The sequence below is a fragment of the Lissotriton helveticus genome, chromosome 3_1 (genome assembly GCF_964261635.1).
Source record: "Lissotriton helveticus chromosome 3_1, aLisHel1.1, whole genome shotgun sequence".
NCBI lineage: Eukaryota > Metazoa > Chordata > Amphibia > Caudata > Salamandridae > Lissotriton > Lissotriton helveticus.
In genome coordinates this window covers 1,170,534,397-1,170,558,671 of record NC_136061.1, presented here as the reverse complement: position 1 = coordinate 1,170,558,671, position 24,275 = coordinate 1,170,534,397, and the positions used below count along the sequence as shown (strand labels likewise).

General features: G+C 49.7%; 1 protein-coding gene across 1 annotated transcript in view; it reads left to right on the top strand.

Annotated features, from left to right (window-relative positions):
* ACMSD (aminocarboxymuconate semialdehyde decarboxylase) overlaps positions 1-24,275 on the top strand; it is a 625,677-nt gene that overhangs the window by 498,358 nt on the left and 103,044 nt on the right. Inside the window, exon 8 of the mRNA XM_078681812.1 lies at positions 21,698-21,870. Within this exon, the coding sequence (XP_078537938.1) occupies positions 21,698-21,870 (173 nt within the window). The remainder of the gene's footprint in view (positions 1-21,697; positions 21,871-24,275) is intronic.

The window sequence follows — 24,275 nt, the reverse complement described above, 5'->3', positions numbered from 1 at the left end:
TTAGTATTACCTACCAGGATTAGGGCCCTCTGGTTCTACCCCTGAGAAGAGGAACATCCACAGGAGATTGGTTAAGGTGGCATTTCTCAGCCATGTCGATAATACTGGCTAGGGTGCCAAGTACGTCAAGGAGAAGGTCTTGGCATGCCTTAAGAGACCTCTCCATGCCCTTTCTAGGGTCCCTGTCCATTTTAAACAAGAATGTTGTTAGTTCAGGGTCATGGTTAGGGGTTAGACAAACTTTATCTTGTATGACAGGCCTAGAGCATTCAGCTTGAAGGACGTTACTTGCCTCCCTTTCAAGTGGGTTCCTTAACCATTTCTTAATACATTTTCCCACATGTTCCTGGGGCCAACATTCGGCACTCCTGGGGTGTCTAATGTTATTCGAGGAGAATATCACCTGACCCAGAGGGTCGAGTATTAGACCCCTAGATGTGGTGGGAACATCCTCTTATGTAAGTAGTCCGTTAACATCCAGGTCACGCTGGTCTACATAAAATATGTATTCAACCAGTGACTCTTCATTTTAAGATTCGCTTTCTTCCAAGGCATTTTCTAGTGCCTTTCTCTGGCCTTTCTTGATAACTGTGCCGTTTTGTGTACTCTGAAGTCTTAGCCACATAGGCACCCAACATATTTTTGGTGCTTAGACCTCCAGTGTTTTTTGAGGTGCTTAGCCCTCCCTTCAAATATAAGGTGCTTAGACCTCCAGAACTTTTTAAGGTGCTAGGACCTCCGTTAATGTTTACATTTTTCACTGAGGCACACCTGGTCCCTGTAACCGACCCACGCTTCATCGTGGTTGGCCTAAACTTGTGACTTTGACTCTGTCCAGTGCACCCAGATACCTGTGAGTGGCACTTTGTGCTTTTTTGCGCTATTTTATCTAAAACTTTAAAAATTCATAACTCCGGTTCTACTTTTTGGATTTTTGTCAATTTGGTGTGATTGTATGTATTACATATTACCCTATTTTTCTAAATTGGTGTGGGATTTTTCTGTGTTTTTACTCACTTTATTACTCTTTGAGCTCTGCATAAATACCTTAAACATTGCCTCTATGTTAAACCTGACTGGTTTTGTGCCAAGCTACCATAAGGTTATGCACAGGTTTATTTACTGACTTTTGTGTTACATTGACAAGGATTGCGTTTATTCTTTGAGCTAATAACCCAATTTCTTACAGTGCTAACATAAAAAGATCTATAAGAAAATCAATTGAGACCTGTCTAAGTAGAAGGCGGGTGACCAGGTAATACATAATCAATTTTGATGGCTTTAGACTAAAGAGATTCAATATGAAAACTGGCCATGAGTTCAGTACTTGACTTGAATGTGACTGATACTAATCAAATCAGCACTCTTAACGTACAAATGACTAAGTGGTACGAAATCCCTAAGTAAGAAATCAATGTATTTCCCAAGAATTTTTAAGATCACACTGTATTAACCCCTTCGCTGCGGGGTGTTTTCAACCCGCTGTGCGGGGGGAGGTGGGCCACGCGCGGCGCCACTGAGCTTGTGACGAGCTCAGCTCATCATGAGGCACAGTGCAGTTGCACTCATGACGAGCGGAGCTCGTCACAACCACACCCGTTTTTCGAACGTTCAGCACAGCGGGGTAATTATCCCCGCGTGCAACGTTCCAACGGCCGTGACGAGCTCAGGTCGTCAAGAGTGCAGCTGCACTGTGCCTCATGACGAGCTGAGCTCATCATGAGCATAGAAGAGGTTAAAATACTATAGCCTTTCAAGGACATTAGGTTAGGTTCTTGTGCACCTAACCAGTTGTATATTTAACCATTGGTTTATGGTATTTGATGTTCAAGAATGTGAATTTATGCTGAGTAGGCTCTCAAGTTTGGCACGTTCAGTTAGTGTCTTTTCGGACTGGTAAAGGTAGCAGTGGTCTGTGCAGGTAAGCGCATCCGGCGGTGAGGCGGAGGCATCAAGTCAACAGATGACGGAAAAGGGAAAATTAAATAAATAATCCCTATTCCATCCTCTGCCGACCTCCCACTTGCCCCGGCCGCCCCACCGTGCTAACCTGCACGGACCGCAGCTGGGTAAAGGGCCTTCCTTTATTCTCTGATAGTGAGTCAGATTGTTTAGTTGGAGAATTTCTGCATTGTAATCTTGTGTATTCTGCTCCGCAATGTCTCCCACTTTGACAGACAGTTTATTAACAATGGAAGGATCATTGTTTTAGTTCTAGCAATGCATACATTTCTGGTCAAGTGTTGCTGTAACATTTATAATATCATGTTTGTTGAGTCTCCCCTCAAGACTGCATTTTCAAAGTAGTTATTTCTGCAAGTAAGGCATCTATCAAACTTCCCAGAATTATCCTAAATACTGTCATTTATGCATGTAGTTAGTTCTCTTTTCTAGGTACCCACATTTTCCCTCCAGAATTATATCAAAAGAATGCAGCAGAGTTGGTTTCCTTAGTTAATCCATATGTCAATAGGGACAAAAATGTGCCAGAAACTACCACACACAAGTAGAGAAGCATTATTAGTACCCTTACTGCAACAATATCATTGTACTTTAAAGTCATATCGCCACCTCTCTGCCTTAAATGATGATTGTAAATTATTAGGGAAAATGGTGGCAAATACGATGATGCCATACGTACAAGAACTAGTTAACCCTGATCAGCTGAGGTTTGTCCACATAAAAATCCGACATTAATGACATGGGCAGCTGAAGTTATATCATTCCATCAGAGGTGGCGATTGACATGGAGAAGGCCTTTGTTTTCCTAAATTGGATAAACAAGTCCTATGCAAACCCGGCTGTCAAGGTAAAGACTTGGAGAATTGTCTTTTAACCGATTAAAATAGAAATGAGTACTGGTTAAGGGTGTCCACTTTCCCTACAGTGCTTAATTTGTAAAATAATTAGTCCCAGGGCTCTGACAGGGAGACCACTGCAGCTTGCACCAACCATTGCCCCCTGTCATTACTCCAAAACAACTATTAACCATCTCTTTCACCTGCAAGTGTGACAATGCACATTGATCCAGGTCGCCAAAGCTAAAGGGATGGCTGGGGAGGCAGGTATTAGTGATTTCTAGGAGTGGCCTGTGCCGGTAAGAGCGGTGGGGTGGTGGGGCTGGGTTGGGTTGTGGAGGGATTTGACAGACGGCCATGAGGGGAAATCAAATAAATAATTAATTTTCCCTTGTTGTCTGTCGAAATCCTCCCCCACCCTGCACGGACCGCGGCTGGTAATTTCGAATGTGTATTGTATTCATAAACACCCGTTGTTATGCTCATCTCTAATTTAGATCAGCTGCACCACCATGTGGGAGACTGTCATAAGTGCAGGGTTAACAATTAAGCACTGGTGCTGAGCACTGGAAACCAATTAATGATGGGACGGAGCACCGGGAACAACCTGCTTAAATTAAGCACCGGCTGTGAGATTTAGACTAATGGAGAGGACACAGGGCGTCTGAATCAGCACTGCCATGCACATCAGAACCTTATTTGCAGATGATATTCTGCTATATTCCAATGATACAAAAAGGGACCGTGATGGAAACTGTAAAGGTATTTGGCAACATATCTGGCCAAAAATCATGCCACTTTCTGCTAAAGCTGGATCCTTAACATAACGCCGAGGACATTCCCATTATTCCACTGTAGTAACCACTTTCAGGGGCTGTATTATGCATAGTGTCCTGGATACACTGCGGGGGACACAACAGGTGTATGAGCCGGCTTTGTGCGCCCCAGAGGCACTATGGTATTACAGAAGAGGCCACAGATACTTGGGAGGCCCTTTCTGTAACACCGACAGTGCTGGTACACATGTAGTGCTAGCCCTATCTTGACAGGGCATTCCCTCATTTACTTGGGGTTGTGGCCGCATCCAAATGATGGAATCACTTTGACTCTGGTCCCACGCCCTACTACCAACATAGGCACAGAGGCAAGGTGCTTTGACACATATCCAACAAACGGTGAGATCTTGTTAGTGTAATGCCTGAGGGCAGCTTCCTGGAGGGAGTAAAAGGGCCCCATGAACCCCCTCAGACATTCCCCTGCAGGCAAGTGTAGTTACTCACTGCCCCCATCTGCAGAGAGATCTCCGTCCCATCTTTAAATTCCAGGTGGCTGCCGCATGCACTGCTAATCATGGTGCAACTTGTAACCAGACACTCCGTATTTCACTTAATGCGTTATCCCCAGAGCAGGTAAAGGCTCACGGCTGCCCTCATGACAGGATATTCATGATAACAGGTCGCACTGTCCCTGTCTGCGCCAGGCACACCTTTTGAAATTCTGCAATCAGCACCATGGTATCCATTGGTTAAGTTATGTCACCAGAAATATTTAATTGGGGCAACGACAACCTGGTGAAGGCCCTCATGAGTATCCTACCATCAGTGGCATTCTGGAACAAACTTCATCTCTTGGTAATGGGGAGGATACCTATTGGCAAAATGATTGTGTTGCCAAATGCTACTGTATTTGTTTGCCCCTGTGGCTTTGTTTCCACAGAGCAGCTTGCTTAGGAAGGCTGATATGCTCCTGACAGATTTGATATTAACAGGACACAGGTATAAAGTGGCACTGAACAAATTACTAGGCCTTTGGCAGGTTGGCTGGCTGTAGCCAATACTGAAAACTATATTTAGATGCACAACTGTAGTGGATTGCCTGATGGGCATCAGTACCGCCTCCTCTAGAATCAATTTACCTCCAAGAACAATTGGTGAATATCCCCATGCTGATCAAAACATGTCCACACCTATCTCAGAACTGTAAAAATATATTCATTGGTAGAGGTGGCTAGCTGCTGCTGGTGAAAGGTGTTGGGCAAAACTAAAGAAATGCCAGCATATCCGCTGACTCTCCTGTTGTGGTAAACGCCAGGGTTCAGACGCATTGCGTGGTATACATGTATGCAGCCTTGGACCAACAAATGCATCACAATTATAGGGGGCATATTAGATGGAAAAGCCCTGCATATATTCCAGTGCCTTCAGTCGAGTAGCCAATCCCAACAGGCTAATTTATAATTTTTTAATGCATTCATCAAAATAGTTAGGAAAAGATGGTCACACCTTGAAAGTTCCCCACTGACATATGCAGGACAAGAAACGATACTAGTGTTGGGAATTGCAAGGAAAGCCGTGATCAAGAGTCATTGATCCTTATAGTTGAGGGCCATTCTGAACTTACAGCCCCTCAGAGTGAGGGGAGAAGCAGATTTGGCTGACCAGGAATACAAACAAATCCTGGCATACCCCATAGTGGTGTCAAGAAATGTCAGCTTTAAACGCCAATGATGTTGGTAGCTTATGGGAACAATGTAACCAAACTAGCAAGAAGCTAACTTATATTACCCTGGTGAAGAACCAGAAAACAGTTTTGTTGGGACAAATACTGTTGGACCCGGCCTCATGGCGTGGTCCTACCCCTCCCGCATGACGGGCCCGGGACGACATCGGCCCTCCATCGATCCGCTGTCGCCCCCTTGGCGCTACCCTACACGAACTCTCGACAAGAGCAGCCACCCTGGCAACCCCCGGCTCTCCCCCCCTGATACACGGCGAACCCTACGCGCCCCAACTCTGCAGGTCCGGCTACCACTCCGGACCACCATGTCAGGCCCGACGCCATCTTGGGCCCATCACGTCCCGAGCACGTGGCCTCGGCCACGACCCCAGCGAAGCCCCGACATCGAGGCACCAAGATCCCCCCAGGTGGTAGAGTGGCCACTCGACGGATCCAAGAGGAAGGGAGTTTCGATGGCCCTCCAGCCGTCCCCGGACGCCTGGTATCGATCGCCCTCCGGCCTCCCTGGGCGATGGCTCCACCCCCCCTGCTGGGTGTCTGGACTCCACCATCCCGGCCCCTCTGACCCCCAGGCGCGAGGGTCCGGACATCAAAGGACTCAAGTCCTATATCTGGGCTAGCCCTGGATTAGGACGCCAGTTGTATCCTGGAGTCCAGAGCCCTGCTGACGCTGTCGCGACTGACCCCGAGAAGAACTCGCTACCCTGAACCTTGAACCCCTGGTTGGAGTCCTGCTGGCGCTGCCGCGGCCCATCTTCGCTGAAACCATCTTGGAGTCCTGCTGGCGCTGCCGCGGCCCATCTTCGCTGAAACCATCTTGGAGTCCTGCTGGCGCTGCCGCGGCCCATCTTCGCTGAAACCATCTTGGGAGCCTGCTGGCGCTGCCGCGGCCCATCTTCGCTGAAACCATCTTTGGAGCCTGCTGGCGCTGCCGCGGTCCATCCTCGCCGAAACTACCTTGAAGCCTGCTGGCGCTGCCGCGGCCCAACTTCGTCAAAACCATCTTTCGAGTCCTGCTGGCGCTGCCGCGGCTCGACCCTTCGGAACCCCCCAGCTCGAGGATTGAGAGCTGTGCGCAGGGTATCCCTATGCCCAACCAGTACTGAGACTGACCCGCTACCCTGTTCCCTGTTTACGAGACTTTACGGATCCCTCGATCCGCTTGTACATATTGCCGAAGATAATCAACCTTTATTACTGATAAAACCTAAGAACTTATCCTCTTGTGTGGTGTCCATTTGTAGTGGTGTGATTGCTCTGCTGTACGATTATAGGAGAGGAACCTCACCCAGGAGGCCTCTCGACAAACGCTCGGCCACTTCCAAAAGGAGGGGCGGACCTAGGGGTGGTCAGTCAGACATCTTCTGCCTCCCCCGCGATCGCCTTTCTAACATTGGTGGCAGGCGGTGCGATCCGAGCCAACGCAAATCGTACAGAGAGTGACTCAACCACTACCGACAGAAACACACCGCGACCATGACTACCAAAGAAACCAGACCGACCGCAGAGTTCCAGAAAGAAAAAATGGAAGAGTACAGTCATAAGGAATTGAAGCAATTCTGCAAGGACCTGGGCATCGCTACCACTGGCTTAAGCACCAATGAAGATTTCAAGTCGGCCCTGCAAACATGGGTGGAGGCAGGAGCGACGCCACCCCAGAACGAAGATAACCCGGAGACCGACGCAACCCCAGCGGGGGAAAGACCCGCAAACATAGACACGGGCCTCTCCCACGAAGACGCCCGGAAACGAGAGAGGAACCGGCTCCACGAATTGGAGCTCGCCCGACTCCGGCTGGACGGAGAACTGCAGCTAGCAGAAAGAAAAATAGCCCTTGAGCAACTACGGCTGGAAGGAGACCTGGAGGAGAAACGGAGGCAGAGAGACCTCGAAGAGAAGAAACTCACGTTCGAGCACGAACGTGGCCTTAAAGAACTTGAAATCAAGGCCAAAACGAGTGAGGCCAGCGCCTCCGGGGGCAGGAACTCGCCCCCACCTGTGGACACGAAAGTTCACATCCCCAAGGATGTCGTCAAAGAGTACTATAAAAACGACGACATCCAACAGTGGTTCAAAGCGTATGAAGTAGCCATGACCGCCCATCGAGTACCCCTCAAGGACTGGGGCGCCGGCTTGTGGGGGAAGTTCGTCAATGAAGGGAGGGACGCCCTGCTAGAGCTCCCCGATGCCGAGATGACCTCGTACGAACACATGAAAGCCGCCCTCCTCACTCGCTACGGACTCACCCCCGAAATGTACCGGCAGCGATTCCGAGACTGTAAAAAACTCCCCGGTACCACATGGGTGGAGTACGTAAACTTTTATAGTAGAGCCCTAGAGGGGTGGATCAAAGGCAGCCAGGTCACCACCTACGAGCAGTTGTTCAACCTCATTGTATGGCAACACCTTTCCAACAACTGTTTCATCGAACTCCGGCAGCATCTCCTCGACAGCAAACTGACAGAGCCACGGAAACTCGCTGTCGAGGCTGATCGATGGGTGAGCACCCGAGTCCCCCGGAGTCCGATGGGAGACTATGGCCGAGGATCCCTGGGGAACCACCGGCCACGAGGCGGCGGAGGAGCCCAGAACAGGGGCCGAGACGCCCCCACGGGGCCACCCCCAACCTCCACTTCGCCATCCCTGACCCTAAGGGGGGCCCCCCCCAGCACGACCGGGGCCCCGCCCAAACGTTACTTGCCACAGATGCCAGCGGCCTGGTCACTATGCTAATGACCCCCTCTGCCCGATGAACCAACGACCCGGCACCACCGGTCCTCCAAACCACCAGATCGCGGCCGCCGCCCTGGGCGAAGAAAGAGGCGAGGAAGAGGACGACGACCCCGAGCAGGCCGAGTGGGAGCCCGCCGCTATGTCCTTGGTGTGCCTGGGTGAAAGAGACATGATCCCCCAAACCCCGATCCCAGGCAGCACCCAAAAGTACCGCCAATGGGTCACCATTAATGGACACCGGGCCGAAGCCCTCCGTGACACTGGAACCAGTGTGACGGCGGTCCGCTGCCATTTGGTGGCCCCCGAACAGATCTTGCCCAACGTCCTGTGCCCAGTACGGTCGGCGGACAACTCCGAGAGCTTGTGCCAGATGGCACGTATTCCCTTCGAGTGGGGAGGGGTGTCGGGCATGCTGAAGGTGACTGTCCGGGACGATGCCCCCGTGGACTGCCTCCTCAGGAACGACCTGGAAAGTTCCCCCTGGGCCCACGTTGAGCGGAGAGAGCATCTGGGGATGCTAGGCCTTCCCGAGTGGGTCTGTGCGACCACCCGATCCATGGCCGCCCGGGCCACCACCCCGAACAATGATACCCAGCCTGAAGAACCGGAGTGGCCCGCACCTCCGCCGCCCACCGTCCCTGAGGACGCCGATCCAGAGCCCGGCCCCCAGGGGCCCAGCCATGAAAACATCACCGAACTCCGTCACCTTCCCTAACTAGCCCAATGGCGCCAAGAAGGTGGCCCCACACGAGAACAGTTCCGGCAAGAACAAAAAACGTGTCCCTCCCTCGAGGGAATCCAACAACAGGCCGCCACTCAAGCCGCCGGGGACCCATCGGGGTCCCACTGGGTCTATTGGGACCACGATCTCCTATACAGCGAGCAGAAAATTGACGAACTGGGGGCCAGCCGAGTGCTGGTGGTCCCCCTACGATTCAGAGACTTCCTCTTAAACCTGGCACACGACGTGCCCCTCGCCGGGCACCTGGGGCAGGACAAAACCTACAGCCGCCTGGTGACCCATTTTTACTGGCCAAAAATGCGCAACAATGTGAACAATCACTGCAGAACCTGTCCAACCTGTCAAGCCAGCGGGAAGAGCGGGGGGAAAGTCAAGGCCCCGCTCCAACCCTTTCCCGTGGTAACAACCCCCTTCGAGCGAGTGGGGGTCGACATAGTGGGGCCCCTGGACCCCCGCACCTGTCAGGGACACCGCTTCATCCTCGTCCTGGTGGACCATGCCACCAGCTATCCAGAAGCCATCCCCCTCCGGACCATAATGGCCCCCGTGGTGGGCCGAGCGCTAATGGGGATCTTCTCCAGAGTCGGCTTCCCCCGAGAGGTCGTGAGTGATCGGGGCACAAACTTTATATCCAAATATATGCGGTCCCTGTGGCAACAGTGCGGGGTCACATATAAGTTCACCACCCCATATCACCCCCAAGGGAATGGACTTGTAGAGCGGTTTAACCGAACACTCAAGGGGATGATCAAGGGCCTAGAAGAGCCACTACAACGCAAATGGGACGTCCTACTGCCCTGTCTCCTGTTTGCCTATCGGGAGGTGCCCCAGAAGTCCCTGGGGTTCAGCCCATTTTAACTATTATACGGACACCCCGTCCGAGGTCCCCTCAGCCTGGTCAAAGAAGGCTGGGAGACGGCTGTCCGAGATGCTCCACCGGATGTCTACCGGTACCTCCTGACCCTCCGCAACCAAACTCGGAAGTTCTGGGATCTTGCCGAGGCCAACCTTGAGGCCAGCCAGGAGGAAATGAAACGCTGGTACGACCAGAACGCCTCGTCCATCAAGTTTGAGCCGGGCCAGCAGGTCTGGGTCATGTCCCCGGTCGAACCTTGTGCCCTCCAGGACAAATGGACGGGGCCATTCAAAGTGGTAGAGCGCAAGAGCCCCGTCACCTACCTGGTGGACATGGAGTCCCCCCGGAACCCCCTCCGGCTTCTACACGCCAACTGGCTCAAGCCTCACTTTGCCCGCACGGAGCTGAGCCTGCTGTTGGCTACAGATGACGGAGCTGAAGACGACTCCGAGCCCCTACCGGACCTCCTGAGCACCGCCGAGAAGGACAGCTCCGTCGAGGGGGTCACCCTCTCCTCCGCCCTGACCCCAGAACAGCACCAGGACTGCCGAAAGCTGCTGGGGCAATTTGCGGACCTGTTTTCACTCACTCCCGGGGTCACCCGGTGGTGTGTCCACGATGTCGACACCGGGGACAGCCTGCCTGTGCGACACCGGGCTTTCCGAGTTCCCGACAGAGTTCGGGCCTGCATCCAGTCCGAAGTTGCCAAGATGCTAGCCCTGGGGGTGGTCGAACCCTCAGACAGTCCCTGGGCCAGTCCCGTTGTCCTGGTCCCTAAAGCCGCCGCCCCCGGCGCCCCCCCCGGAACTCCGGTTCTGTGTCGACTACTGGGGGCTGAATGCCGTCACCAGGACCGACGCCCATCCCATCCCCGGGGGGATGAACTGATCGATCGCCTGGGGGCCGCCAGGTATCTCAGCACCTTCGACCTCACGGCCGGGTATTGGCAGATCGGCCTCACCCCTGGTGCCCAAGAGCGATCTGCCTTCTCGACCCCCGATGGCCACTTCCATTTCAAAGTAATGCCCTTCGGCATGAAAAACGCCCGGCCACCTTCCAGAGACTAGTGAATAGAGTGCTGGCGGGGCTAGAAGAGTTCAGTGCTGCATATCTGGACGATATTGCGGTGTACAGTCTCCACTGGGACGAGCACCTGACGCACCTTTGGGAGGTCCTGACAGCCCTCCGACGGGCCGGACTGACAATTAAGGCCAGCAAGTGCCAGATAGGCCAAGGGTCCGTGACCTATCTGGGACACCAAGTAGGGAGCGGCCAGGTGGCTCCCCTCCAACCAAAGATTGACGCCATCCGGGCCTGGGAGCCCCCGGCCACCCAGACAGCAGTCAGAGCCTTCCTGGGGCTCACGGGATATTACCCGCGCGTCATCAAAGACTATGGGAGCATTGTGGGGCCCCTCACTGAACTGACCTCCAAAAAACTACCACAGAAGGTGCACTGGACCCCCGAGTGCCAAACAGCCTTTGAGACTCTGAAGACTGCCATGTGCACCGCCCCTGTGCTCCAGGCCCCCGACTACAGCCGAGAGTTTGTGGTCCAAACCGACGCCTCGGAGCACGGCATCGGGGCGGTCCTATCACAAGTTAACCCTGAGGGAGTCGACCTTCCTGTGGCCTTCATCAGTCGGCGCCTGTTGGATAGAGAACAACGATGGAGCACCATCGAGAGAGAAGCCTTCGCCGTCGTGTGGGCCCTAAAGAAACTCCGTCCCTACCTCTTCGGCACCCACTTCCGGGTACAGACCGACCACCGGCCCCTGCGGTGGCTGATGCAGATGCGGGGCGAGAACCCGAAGCTGTTGCGATGGTCCATCTCCCTCCAAGGGATGGACTTCACTGTGGAGCATCGCCCTGGCAACGACCACGCCAATGCTGATGGCCTGTCCCGTTTCTTCCGCCTCGGCGAGGAGAACCCCCAAGAAGATGGGTGACTCTCCCCTGCCTTCAGCTGGGGGGGATGTGTGTTGGACTCGGCCTCATGGCATGGTCCTACCCCTCCCGCATGGCGGGCCCAGGACGACATCGGCCCTCCATCGATCCGCTGTCGCCCCCTTGGCGCTACCCTACACAAACTCTCGACAAGAGCAGCCACCCTGGCAACCCCCGGCTCTCCCCCCCTGATACACGGCGAACCCTACGCGCCCCAAATCTGCAGGTCCGGCTACCACTCCGGACCACCATGTCAGGCCCGACGCCATCTTGGGCCCATCACCTCCCGAGCATGTGGCCTTGGCCACGACCCCAGCGAAGCCCCGACATCGAGGCACCAAGATCCCCCCAGGTGGTAGAGTGGCCACTCGATGGATCCAAGAAGAAGGGAGTTTCGATGGCCCTCCAGCCGTCCCCGGACGCCTGGTATCGATCGCCCTCCGGCCTCCCTGGGTGCTGGCTCCACCCCCCTGCTGGGTGTCTGGACTCCACCATCCCGGCCCCTCTGACCCCCAGGCGCGAGGGTCCGGACATCAAAGGACTCCAGTCCTATATCTGGGCTAGCCCTGGATTAGGACGCCAGTTGTATCCTGGAGTCGAGAGCCCTGCTGACGCTGTCGCGGCTGACCCCGAGAAGAACTCGCTACCCTGAACCTTGAACCCCTGGTTGGAGTCCTGCTGGCGCTGCCGCGGCCAATCTTTGCTGAAACCATCTTGGAGTCCTGCTGGCGCTGCCGCGGCCCATCTTCGCTGAAACCATCTTGGAGTCCTGCTGGCGCTGCCGCGGCCCATCTTCGCTGAAACCATCTTGGGAGCCTGCTGGCGCTGCCGCGGCCCATCTTCGTTGAAACCATCTTTGGAGCCTGCTGGCGCTGCCGTGGTCCATCCTCGCCGAAACTACCTCGAAGCCTGCTGGCGCTGCCGCGGCCCAACTTCGTCAAAACCATCTTTCGAGTCCTGCTGGCGCTGACACGGCTCGACCCTTCGGAACCCCCCAGCTCGAGGATTGAGAGCTGTGCGCAGGGTATCCCTACGCCCAACCAGTACGGAGACTGACCCGCTACCCTGTTCCCTGTTTACGAGACTTTACAGATCCCTCGATCCGCTTGTACATATTGCCGAAGATAACCAACCTTTATTACTGATAAAACCTAAGAACTTATCCTCTTGTGTGGTGTCCATTTGTAGTGGTGTGATTGCTCTGCTGTACGATTATAGGAGAGGAACCTCACCCAGGAGGCCTCTCGACAAACGCTTGGCCACTTCCAAAAGGAGGGGTGGAACTAGGGGTGGTCAGTCAGACATCTACTGCCTCCCCCGGGATCGCCTTTCTAACAAATACCCAGTACAAAAAAAACCAAACACGAAAGTACATTTATTGACCTCGCTTTAATGCAAAGTAAGAAACTGGTCTACAGAACTGGAAATCAAACGTCCCGCTGCTATTCAAACAGTGGGCGCCGGAATTAAATACATGGCATGGCCGTACAACGTAAACAACAAAGCAATAGCAGTAACTAGTTTGGACACCATATTGGAAGCACTAAGGCATAATAATGATCATATAGTCCTTCTCAACACATACTGCGTACATTAGAAATAAACAACAGTGGGGCACATGCATCAAGATAAGGTATTGCAATTCCTTAATTTGCGATTTTTAAGGAAACGCTATTTAGGAGTCGCAATTTCTTATGCATGTAGGAAACGCAATATAAATAGCGATTCCTATACATTCCCTAATAGCGAATCGCAAATTGCGATTTGCTAGTAGGGAATGCATTCCCATCGATTCCTATGGGCCTAGAAGCACTCACAATTTGCGATTACCAAATAGGTAATCGAAAATTGCGAATGCGATTGCAGAGGTGCTAGAGGGCATAAAGCCCCCCTGATGCACCCCTAAAAAAGATAAGTGTGCACATGTGGCGCATACACATGTCCTAAGGGCATGTGTATGCACCACAGGTCACATTGAAAAATGCAATTTTGTGTATTTTTCTAAGGATTTGCAAATTAACATCAACTTAAGTTGATGTTAATTTGCCAATCCTTAATGCAAAGTCACATTTTTAAAATGCTTCATGCATTGTATTTAGGGAATCGCAAATTGCGATTCCTTAAATGTATTTGCAAAATAGGTAATTGCAAAAATTGTGATTGCCAGTTTTGTGAATGCATTTAGGTATGATGCATCGGAAATGGCTTTTTACTGGTCGCAAACGGGCCAATTCTGCGGATCGGCCCGCTTGCGACCGGTAAACAGCTTGATGCATGTGCCCCAGGAAGTGTAATGCATAGAAAGCATACCAGTGTGTAAGGACAGGTTCTTTTTCCTTTGAAAACGCACCCCATTGACCATAAGACCAGTCACCAACATTGCCCTTACACAGACAAAAACGAAGCAAATGGCAACATTTATAATGTGATGTTCGCACCATAGTCACATCAAGCACTGGGAAATGTGGTTGGGAGAAGTAATATGTCGAACAATATGGGAACAATATGTATGAATGTCAGGATGCGATGCTTCTGAGTGACCTAAGTATACACAGTATAGAACGCAGTGGTCTCCACTGCTTTAAGGGCTAAATAGTTTTACAGTACATGATGCTTATAAATCATATCAAAATGCAAATTGATGACAACAGAAATAAAAAAAACTACTTGTTGTTCGCAGAATTTTTAGGACGTGGATTTAGGCCTAATCTTTAAACCAGCTGTAGGCATTTGCCAGAGAAAAAGGATCGCCAACCAGAGGCGGCTCCTCCGCTAAGGTGGAGGAGCGTCGCCCCACTGCCAGGAAGCAGCAAAAGAAAGAAAAAAACAAAATTATCATAGCGTAATGTTATTATCATTTTATGTTGTCCTCCTTCTGCAGCAGTGCGTGTGAGGTGGCGGGCGAGCTGCAGAGAACAGGAGGAGTGGTAGAACAGTTCTGTGCACAATGACAGTTTGGTCTGCCCTCGCGGGCTGCCCAAAACTGTCATGCGCACTTCACTGTTCTCCATGCAGGCTGCATTACAGCCTGCATGGAGAACATCCCCACCCCTCCAGCCCCTGTCTGAGCAATGTGTCACGACGCGCAGATCAATCACAAAGTGGCATTGCAGCATTGTGATTGGCTGCGGGGAGCGTGGGAGCCCTGGTGCTTCCTGCTTCCTGTTTCTCACAAAAAGCCAGCAAGAGGAAGGGACGGGATGGGACACAGGAGAGGCTGCGGCAGTCGGCCGGCCAGCCAGCCAGGACTGTCGCCAACATTCTTAAAGTTTCAAAGTCACGAACACAACGCTCTTCAAGTTAATTGGTGATAAAACATCCCGTCCATTTTCAGCGCCAACTGGATTTTGCAAGGAAATAGTTCCACTCACAAAAAGAATTAAGCAAGTGCATGTACATAGGAAAATACATAAACTCCACAAACTACAGTGAGGCCAATTATCAGGAACTGAGGTACACAGCGAGCATGTACAATTGTGCACTCCTACCCGTGGTGTTGATGGGAAGGGAGAACCTCCACAGCTGACAGTGGTAAGGGAAAGTGATTCATTTACCTTGAAAAATGTTTTCCCCGTGGAGCACAATGGTGAAAGTGCAAATACTGTTTTGCATTCCACTTAGCTAAATGTAATGTGCATCTGTTATGTTTACTTTGTGCTGCTAGATGGGCTTGATTGTACTGACTGCCACTGTCGCCGGGATGGCACTGGGTGGCAATGGCGTGGCACTGGCCTTACACTATACTGGCAGCTCAGGGTGATAGCGCCTAATGCAATGAATGACTCTAGAATTACAGGACCCTTGGAAGTCCCTCTGTGTCATTGCAGCAGCACCTGGTGATCTAAATCTAGGGGCTAGCACATCAATTAGTAGATGAGTTGGGATTCCAATGAAGAGGTTTTCTCCATCTTTCTCTAATGAAGTGATTCTTGATATTTGCTCAGTTTACTGTGTCATCTTCAGCACTAAGAGGCAATGGTTTGTTTTCCTTACTTGGCACTGGTGAACAGTGAGCAGCACTGTCCGTTTCAGAGTGTTGGTATCCATAGGCAATGGCTGGTAGGGTTTGCACCCGGATCACTGGGCGGTGCTGGAAAGCACGGCTAGAATTTGATAGAAATGGAAGCAATGGGTAGCCCTGGTGTCGATTGTATCTACCAGGTATTCCTGGGTGTTATTTTAGACATGGGTAGCACTTTCTGTGACTGTTTAGCCGGGTCCGCACGGAGCTGGACTTGGAGAGTATAACACAAATGACTTCATATTTCTTTTTAATGAAGGAAAGTGCTTGAGTTTGTCCAGTGTTTTCTGTAAATTGCACTAAATTTAACAAAAATACTGCAAACTTCACATGCGGTGGCTGCCGACGCGGTGGCTGCCGACACAAAGGCCTCAAAACAAAGATACATTGACTTACACACCCTTCCTGCTATCCAGGGGCGGCTCCTCAGCCAAGGCGGAGGGGTGTCGCCCCACTGCTCTCAGTGCAGAGCAGGAAAAATAAAATGATAATAACATCATTATTATCATTTTTTTTTTTTAGCTGTGGGGCTGGGTTAGGGAGGGACAGGGCTGATGGCACAGTGGGGGGAGTGGTTTGCACACCCTCTAATTGCACATGACTGTTTGGCTGGCCCTCTTGGACCAACCAATTGCATTACACAGCCTGGGGAGGAATATGCAAAGCCTCCCTGTCCCCATCTGAGCGCTGAACCACAGCACTCAGACCAATCACAACCCTGCATTGCAGCATTGTGATTGGCTCTGGGGAGCCCGGGAGCCTGGTGCTTCCTGCTGCCAGGACTGCAGGAAGAAGTACGCTGAACAAGACGGAAGAGAGGCGGCAGCTGACAAAAGGTAAGTGATATGTTTTTTTTGTTCTTTTTTTCCCTCTCTCCACCAGCCCAGCCCCTCCATTGCCGTTCCCTGGCAGCCGCTACTGCTGCTGTCCTTTCCATGCTTTACATCGAAGAAGTTCATTAGCAATCAGAATCTCCTTAAATGTACGCGGAAATTGCAATTGCAATACATTATAGCCCATTTACTCGCTTTACATACCTGGGGACTGCGGTCTGTCATCATGCTTGTACAGAGCAACACACCACCTGCCTTTCACGCTCATTATTACCCCGCTCATCATGTGGCATGTACTGATGGATATAGGCTCCCCCCTCCTTTCTTCTGCCCTTCTTCTCCATTTTTGGAAGGGAGTGTTGGAGTCTGAACCTGTATCTGCCTGCCACCCTCTGTCACTTCAGGGGTCATGGTTCTGCTGCGACCTGAGTTCTGCATGTGTGCTGACTTTTGTAATCCCTGTAACAACCACCAGGCACCGCCCTGCGGTGATGACATGCTCCAGAACTGCACCTAATGCATCCTCCGGCCAGGCGTGGCTAGAGGCTATATATTAAACGGGCAGAGCCCGCACTTGGTCTTCTGGCTCACACTATAGCTCTGTGTGTCATTGATACAGCGTGGGGCGCTCAGGTCTAGTGCCAGAAAGCAGGAGGCCCCGTTGCAATCCCTCGGTGGTTGGTGTACAGTGGGGGGTATCACTTGCAGACTTCTTTTCAGTTTCCATTTACCTCACAACTGCTGCTATGCTGCTAACTGTCACAATATATTACAGGTTCATAGGCCAACCCGAGACTGTGTAGTCTTGATTCCACCTTTACTCCGCCGCCAGATAATCACTGCCTCTCTCTCTACCCCAGTCCCGCACGTTCTATTTTGTCCCTGTTTTGTCCCTGTGTCACTGTTTTCCCTCTTTCTCTTTCTCTTCCCCCTCCTTTCCCACTTTTCTATCCCCCCCTCCAATCAAAATCTGTTGGGGGAAAATAAGTGACACACAGCAAGCTTGGGTGCCAGTGGGCCCTACCTGCAATTACACACTGCCTCTCTCTCTTTTGGCGGGAGCAGTGCAAAGTAGTTCCCAACGTGTGCGTGCATTAAAGGTTTGTGTCACTAACGTCATCAATCTTACCGACCAATTTTCCAAAACAAGTTCACAATAGTGAAGAAAAATGCACCAAGGTCACTAACATAAGCAGTAGTTAGAAGTTAGCGAAATACCACAGAATCTATCATTTCTGCTGGAGATTTTTAAATTGGGGGCACATAGAGAATATTCTGACAGATATAAATGTCCGCGTACGCTTGTCAATTTTTCATACTTCCCTACCATATCTATCCTACTGCATGGAGATTCATGTAACGACATCACTTCTCATGGACAATAAAAGCCTGAAAGATCACATTCTGTTTATGATAAAGTTGTCTTTTTTAATGATAACATATGCCATTTTGCTAAGAAAAGTGCAGTTTATTTATGCTATTAAATCATATTCAAGACGAAATATTTTTGCAACTCAAACTAAATTATTTTTGCATAGTGAAGAGTACAACTGTACTGCATGACAAGCTTGCTTCTTGAAGTATGAACATATAACCAAATCTAAAGGTCCTAGTCGTATTATATTTGAAGTTGGTTATCAATAGAATCGTAAATTGGTTTGCCTTTTATGGCCGCTATAGAGGAAAAATAGGTACACTCGAGAATGAGAATGCGAATGGAATGCAGTTGTCTTTCGGTTCTCACAGGCTGTCTGCGTTGTTACTTTCATGTTGATGGAGGTGGATGTTGCACGTGTGTCAATCCGCCTCGCAGAAGTAGTCCATGTCCACTACAGCCATAGCTGGCAGCCGCGGTTGGCAGTAGGAGTTCCTGCAGGGCGGTGACGTGGGGAGGGGGAGGGGCAGGGTGCGGGGTAGTAATGTACGGATTACGGAGTTTAACAGGTAAGTAAACATATAAATAAATAAAACGAATTTCGTTGTGCGCACTGCATCACCAAATGTGATGCAGTGCGTGCAACAAAATTCGTTTTATTTATTTATGTGTTTACTTACCTGTTAAACTCCGTAATCCATACATTACTATCCCCCACCCTGCCCCTCCCCCTCCCCACGTCACCGCCCTGCAGGAATTCCTACTGCCAACCGCGGCTGATAGCTGGAGCTAGGCATGGGCATCTGCCCAGGACCCCACGCTCAGCCCACCAACATGGGACCTTGCGCCAGTGTTTCCCCCTGTCCTGGGCCAAGCAGCTATGGTGCAACGCGGCAAGGCCCAGTATAAGGGCGTCTGTCTCCTGGGCCTCACAGGCATATGAAGGAATAGGGTGAGGTGCCACCTCCGCTGGCCCTCAGCACTGCTCAATGGCTGCATGGCCCAGGGGAGGGGCTTCTTATTTCCTTGGCCTCGCAGCCCCAGACCATAGCTGCGAGGCCCATCCATATTTGGGAGGTTTGGCCTGCAATTGGAGATTCTCTCCTGATGCCCAACTTCGGGCCACATGTTTCGTTATTTCAAATAGCGAGGACCTCATTGGAATTCTCTGTGAATCGCAATTAGTTAATCGCTATTTGAATGTATGAAACCCCATGAGTTTCATTGAGCGTTTCCTAATGGATCGCAAATCGACCTCCGTCCTTAATATTTATGAGGCAGGTCGCTTCTTGCAACCCATTAGGAATCGGTAAAATAACAGGGATGATAGTCTGCTGGGGTCAGTAGCTTTTAAATAGCTTTAAAATAAAGCAATCAGTTTTTTTTAAATGCAGCCCGTTTCCCTTAAAGGAAAACGGGTTGCATTTAAAAAAGAAAAATTAACAGTTTTCTTTTCATTTTTCAAGAGCAGGTAGTAGTCCGTGGGACCACTCACTGCCTGATCTTAAAAAACATTTTTACGAGCATTCACTAAAGGGGTTGGAGTCCCTTTGGGACTCCTTCCTGTTTGTGACTGGGTCACCACCTACTTGAAGTAGGTGGTTAAATGCAAATGGTTTGTGGCTGCATTTCGGTCGCAAAAAATCCTACATAGCACAGCGATTTGGTATTATGAAGGGTCGCCCTAAACACACCCCTTCCTAATAGAAAATTGGTATCTATTGGCAATTTCAAATTGTGATTTGGTAACATGTTATCGAATCGCAAATTGGAATTCATACACACCAAAATGCATTTTACCGGTTGCAAACGGCTCGATTCTGCAAATCGGGACATTTGTGACCAGTAAAATGCCTGATAAATGTGGCCCACATGGCTTCCATGCTGCTCACTCAAACACAATACATGATGTCCATTGTCCCATATTTTGGTGCCTCAACACTTTTAACCCTTTCAAAGGTGAAGCAACTCTCTCTCTTTTATCCCCTAATGATCTAGGAAAGAGATGCTTGTCAAATGCAAGCAGGGAGGCGTTATAGCACAAGAGGGGTTCTGCACCATGCAGATTCAGGAGCAGCTTCAGATATTGAAATGCAAACAGCCTTGAATGCATGAATGAAACCCATTTGTTTTTGCAGTTTCATACAGCGCAAACTCAACCCAACGGTACTGGAGCGACTTACATGAGAAACATTCATTACACAAGGACACATTCCTTTTTTTTAAGAACGGGGACATTAGGGCCTGATTACGATGATGGTGAGACTACCACTGACAGCCTGTCGGTGACGGTCTCACCGCCATTGTAAGCATGTTTGCCACCTGCCATATTACAATGGCGAGCAGCAAGATGGCGATCGGAAAGCCTGACCGCCACGCATCCGTGCATTGGAGGCAGCAATAATCCCTACAATGGTGGTGGTGCCTTCCAGGTACCGCCGTAGGGATTATGATGTGCCTCCCTGCCAGCCGTTTCATGGCGGTTCACCTACCATGAAAAGGCTGGTGGAAAGGGACATTGGGGGACATTTACAAGAAAGTGACGCAGCACAGCACCCCAAGCCCTTTAGCTGCACCACACGGCAGCACTTTTAAGCATAGGGATGTGACATATTTACAATAATATGTTGCATCCCTGTGCCTTCCCCTCCACTGGCACACAATTGTTTGCCATGCGCCGATGCAGGCACCCTTGCGCCTGCGTCATGGGGATGATTGTTTTTGTGCAGGAACGGTTCACTTCCTGCACATAAACAATCTGAAATGGCGTTTTTCACATTCTATGTGTGCTGCACACATAGAACTTGCAAATTGTATTTTTTTGAATGATTGTTTATGTGCAGGAAGGAACATCTTCCTGTACATAAACAATCACCACAGGTGATTTCCTCGTTCTTTGTGTGCTGCAGAATGCAGCATGCATCGAAAGAGGAAAAAACGAAGAGAAATGAATACATTTCTCCTTGTTGCGCCTCCCTACGTCTCCCTTGGGGAGGTCTAGCATTCTGACGCATTTCTAGGTTTATGACTTCTCGTAAATCTGGAAATGTGTCAGGCTCCATGGGTTTTGCATAGGAACACCCACAGCATCACCCATGGAACGCCCCTTTTAAGCAAAGTACTGCCCGTAAAGGGGCTGTATTCACAAGGACAGGAAAAGCCACACAGGGTGGATTTTACTGTCTTTGTAAATAAGGGGCAGGAAAATGAGCTGCCGGTGCGTCACAAAAATAGAAGAGAGTTTTCAGTTCCTTGTGGGTCCACCAGTCGGTGTCCTAAGAGAAGCCACTACGAGTGAAGGGCCTCCAGGTGTGCTTCCTGCGACTCTAGAGGATATGTCTGGTAGAGGCCCCTGGCAATGACTTCAACTCTAAAAGACATACAAAATGAGGCAGTAGGGGAAACATGCGCAGTAGCGTGTAGAATTTGTCTCAATTCAAAATCAAAAACACATATGTGCTCAAGGCTAACATACAACCACTTCCCTATGTTGTAAAGATGAGGAACAAAGTCCACATAGAAAACAAATTAACAATTGGCTGATTTGCCTGATAGACGAAACACGTGTTGGCAATCTTGTGACAATATTGTGACTTGGATAACATACATCAAGAACTGTGGTCACTAAGGATGCTCTGATCTTGGAATAAAAAGAAAATGTATTTCAACGGAGATTTGTGAATTTAATGTGCTTTTACTATATACATTTATCGCTCATGCTTTCAATTGTTAATTTTTTTTCAACTCTAAAAGTTCAGTAGAGCAATGAGGGTTTTATTGATATCTTCTAAGTATTCTTAGTATTTATTTTATAAAAAATATTTTATGCTTCTGTGTTTGCCGAAGTTTTGACCATTTTTTTTTGTTTTTTTGCAGGCGGTGCTTTTCCTTTTACTATTGGTCGAATTTCTCATGGATTCCATGTGCGTCCAGACTTGTGTGCTGTGGACAATAAAGTTGACCCGATGAACTACCGTGGTCTGTTTTACACTGACTCACTTGTCCATGACCCTCGGGCTTTAAAACTGCTGGTGGACATAATAGGAGAGGTGAGCTTGTAAACGTAGTACTCCTTGTCACTGTTGTTCAAGAAATGACTGTTGAAAAGTGCCAGCTCCTATAGGTGATAAACAAATAGTGAGGAACTCTGCATTTTAGAAGTGTATTGACTATGACTGCCGTAGGTGTTTGGTGCGGTCCATGAAGAGATCGAGCTCCTTATTGCTCCGAGTGAACCTAGTGAGCCAGCCGGACCCTTTCCAGCAGGATTTGTTTGGAGAGAGGATCACCACCGCCCAAAAAGTATCTTTAAAATGAGCACAAATTATTGATTTTACAGCACAGCTTTACAAAATAAATTGCATACGTTTTACAAGCAGCTCTAAAGTCTAAAGTCATACTCACGAATTACTCCAATTCTTCTGGTAGGTTATCCAGAAACAATTCTCCTCGGGTGTCTTGCATGAAAATTGTGTGCTGCGTCCTGGGAGTGATTTTCAGGGCTGAATCGACTGGGTATCCCAAGCCATTGAGCCTTGATTAGCAGGGTCGCTGTCCTCAGGTCCGCCATGTTTTTTTTCTACGTCAATACAACCAGTTTAGCTGTGATAAAGAAATGTCCATGCACACAAAATGTAATTCTTATCAGAAATTCCATCACCTGAGCGCTCATCACAAACTAGAGCAACAGTTTGATTAAAATAAATAATGAAGGAGCTTTCAGAAGAAAAGGAGAAATATGGGCAGAAGAAAAGTGATTGGGCCGGTATTGTGCACACAAATGACAAAAACAATATCATTCCCAAGGAGGCAGATGATGAAGAAGGTGAAGAGGTTGAAAAGATGGCTATTGATAACACACAGAAGGATTTCGAGTAACACAGATTGTTAATGAAGGCATCACACACCTGCACTTTCGTCCACAATGTTTTCCTTATAGTGCTCGACTATTATATTCCTCGTGCTTGCATTATCCACTTTTATTTTATGTATTAATTTTGTTTCATGTTGTGCCAACATGCCGCATTTATGTCAATTTGGAATTCCACGCATGCAGATTAGTCAACAAGTGGTGTCAGGTGCGTTTGGGTTACAGTGAGGCACATATAAGGTTTAGTATGGGCTTAGTAGCCACCAGGTTCCAGCCAAGGTGCAGGCAATAGTTTGGTGTATGTCAGATAGTCGATGGTTGGATAGGAGGTCATTAGTCGTACTTTCAAAGAAGGCAGGTTATTAGCAGGGTTGGTGACCTATGTGAAGATGGAACATTTCTACCAAATAACATTAAAATTACAGCATTGCGGAATTATTCATGCTGTTCCAGTGAAACATGGATTTTAGTCGCACATCTCATTTAACAGGTCATTTTTCAGTAGTTTTTTTTCATAGCCTGAAAGCAGGAGAAATAAACTTGAAGGAAAGGAGTGTAAGTCAGAACCTTCTAGAAGTAGGGAGATAGGGCCGCTCCTTCGTGTCACAAACTGACTGACCTCCAGAGCAGATGAGACAGGCAAAAGCCCAATGATGAAAAAAGCTACAGCAAAATCAGTGGCGTTTTTCGGTCCACCGGAGGTTCCACTTGTGGCCTCTTTGCTGGGGTTTCCTACCCTGTCAAGGTTGCTTGCATGCAGTGCTGGCTTTAGCGCTGGTGGCACATGTGGCGACAACCATTTTTAGCGTTCCCATGACCGCCTCCTCGGAGTCTCTCGCTACCACTAGACAAAAGGACCCTCATCTCTCCAATCATATGTTACTGCTAAACACAGCAGCCCCCTGAGGTCAGCCCCCCCTCCACAGGTCAGCGACCTGTGCGACTGCACTGGTCGCACTGCCCTAAAGGTGGCCCTACTTGCAAATCCTGTCAATTGAGTCTGTCAAGAGGCGTTCGTGGGTGTGTCCAAGGTTTACTTGTGGCATCTCAAATAAATCACCCTGTCACCACTTTCTTGATTCTTGTTTGTGCTGTAGAAACCTGAAATAAAAATGAATAGCAGTTGCTATTGCTACGTAGGCAGTCTGAGAAATCCAGTCCCTAATCTGCTTACAAATATGTGTTATTTGAGGTGAGTCTTATTTTTGTATTTTAGAAGGCACGTTTGTGTGGCTGGCTGGTGCCACCGTTCACTAGTTGTAAACGTTCTCGCAGGTGGTCATTGGGGCTTCTGGGCTTAGAGTCGTGTAAGGACGTGCACATTATTTATCTTTTCTTTGTTTCCCTACTTTCACAATGCGTGCATATTCACGTGTTGTTTAGGTTTAAATGTATTTACAATGCCAGCTGTAAACATGTTGTGCGTTAACTTGAAGCCGGTGGCCGCTGACTCGCTCTGTCTGTTCCGAATCCCACTGCTAGGCAGTTGCAGACGGGAGACATTGGGACGAGGACGCAGCACTGTGGGCTCCTGCATTTTCTTGGACTAAACTACAAATATGACCTTCACTTGCCTTGGCGGAA